Source organism: Aplysia californica, unplaced genomic scaffold (assembly GCF_000002075.1).
Source record: "Aplysia californica isolate F4 #8 unplaced genomic scaffold, AplCal3.0 scaffold00008, whole genome shotgun sequence".
Taxonomy (NCBI): Eukaryota; Metazoa; Mollusca; class Gastropoda; order Aplysiida; family Aplysiidae; genus Aplysia; species Aplysia californica.
The window spans coordinates 1,751,771-1,753,662 of NW_004797278.1; the positions used below are offsets into that span (position 1 = coordinate 1,751,771).

General features: G+C 40.2%; 1 protein-coding gene across 1 annotated transcript in view; it reads left to right on the forward strand.

Annotated features, from left to right (window-relative positions):
• LOC101856547 (calpain-3) overlaps window positions 1-1,892 on the forward strand; it is a 62,634-nt gene that overhangs the window by 49,658 nt on the left and 11,084 nt on the right. Inside the window, exon 4 of the mRNA XM_035969726.1 lies at window positions 1,085-1,332. Coding sequence (XP_035825619.1) covers window positions 1,085-1,332 — 248 coding nt within the window. The remainder of the gene's footprint in view (window positions 1-1,084; window positions 1,333-1,892) is intronic.

The following is a 1,892-nucleotide window of genomic DNA, read 5'->3' on the forward strand; positions in this document are numbered from 1 at the left end:
GGTTATGACCACACGTAAGAATAACGTTGAAGGAAGACCTACCAATGAAATATAGAAAAGTTTGTCCGTGACTTTGTCGCATTTTACAACATTATAGGGATCTATAGTGACAGTAAAATTGTTGACTTTCAAGACTTTTCTAAAAGGAAGGAATGCCTTGGCTTTTTTGTGTTACGTGTTTTAAGGGGATGGTTTGTGTCTATTGATACATGAATAGAGAAGAGTAGTGACTAGAAACTTAAGAGGAAATGGAATGGGATTTGAAAAATAATGGTGAAATGGTATAGGTTATAACACTGTTAGGTTATTTAAAAGTCTAACGTCTATCTCCAAAAGAAACGAGCCAAGTGAGAATTTCATTTTTTAGTTTTAGTAGAGGTTTTACGGCGCTCGCAACTGCATAAGATCATATAAGCGCCAGAAGATTAGAGGTGTTACAAGAGAGTAACAAACATAAAAAAGAAGAAGGGGAGATAAGGACGATAGATTTTTGATAGGAAAGAAGGAGCAAACCACACCAGAGCACCCGCCAACCACCAAAGACACAACATGAAACCGAGCTGAAACTCGAAACACCGAACCCGCAATCTCACGATTACTGGGAATTGCTCACTTTAATACTATAGGCAAACGTTAAAAACGAAGTTTGGGACTATTGGAGTTTATTGTGAAGTGTCCTTACAGATCACAAATCGTGTATAATCTTGTTTGCTTCGCTTCAATGTTATACTTCTGACAACTTTCGTCAAACATGCAGGAGTCTTTTGCCCCAAGTGACATAATTTTGACCATTTAGGATGCAGGCTTCGACCCTGTCTGTCAGTGCCAGCCTTGCCTAAGAGAGACACAACACCCCACCAGAAAGATCGAGATACTCGATTAAAAATGTTCCCCACACGGGAATCGACATCGGGTCTCCTTCGTGCGACGGCGAAGCGCCTGAAAATTACCCCCACAGACGCCGGTTTTCGTCAGACAATAAAATACAACACGAATATATTATAATCAAATGCATCAGCAAGACGAATTCGGGTCGCCTTTAGGTAAGCTTTAGCCAAATGCGACACTCCCCGAAACTCATTAGCAAAGTCAACATCGTAGTTCTTTGCATATTGATTTTGGGGCGTCTTGTTTTCAGATAATTCCCGAGGACAACAGTTTTGGCACTCAGGGCTATCACGGCAGCTTCCATTGTCGGTTCTGGCAGTTCGGCACTTGGGTAGACGTCACAGTGGACGATCTCCTGCCAACTGTGGACGGCAGTCTACTCTTTGCTCGCTCCTCCGACCCCAATGAGTACTGGGTGTCGCTTGTAGAGAAGGCATATGCCAAGTGAGTAGTAACAAAGATTGTACACGAGACGTGAGTGTACTCTCTTTGGCAATATATGTACGCTTATGATATAGTCTTTTTTCTTCTTTATTTTGCTTCATGGCAGCTCTAAGTGTTTGTCTCAATTTGAAAGCGAACTTTATAAAAATATTGTATAATTGATCGTTGTGATTCCCATGATATAAGTCTCTTTGCCGGGAAATGAGCCATATAATTATAATAAGGTAATTGCTTTTTTAATCGATTTCACATCGAGGGCCACCTCTGTCTCATCTATTTTGTACGTGACAAACCTGAGGGGAAGACTTACAATTCGTCTAAGAAGATCCGTAAAGGACCATGAAAGAACACTTTTCTCTTTTAAAGTTTTAAGGATGCTTTCGTTTGAATTTAACGCATTATTGAACAAATTGATCCGTTTGAAGACTGGGCTTACTCTGTGAGGTTTGTGTGGTCAGTTTTGTTGCTTATCCCGACTCTTAGTTAACAGACCAGTGCAAGAAAAAGATAGATAGATAGATAGATAGATAGATAGATAGATAGATAGATAGATAGATAGA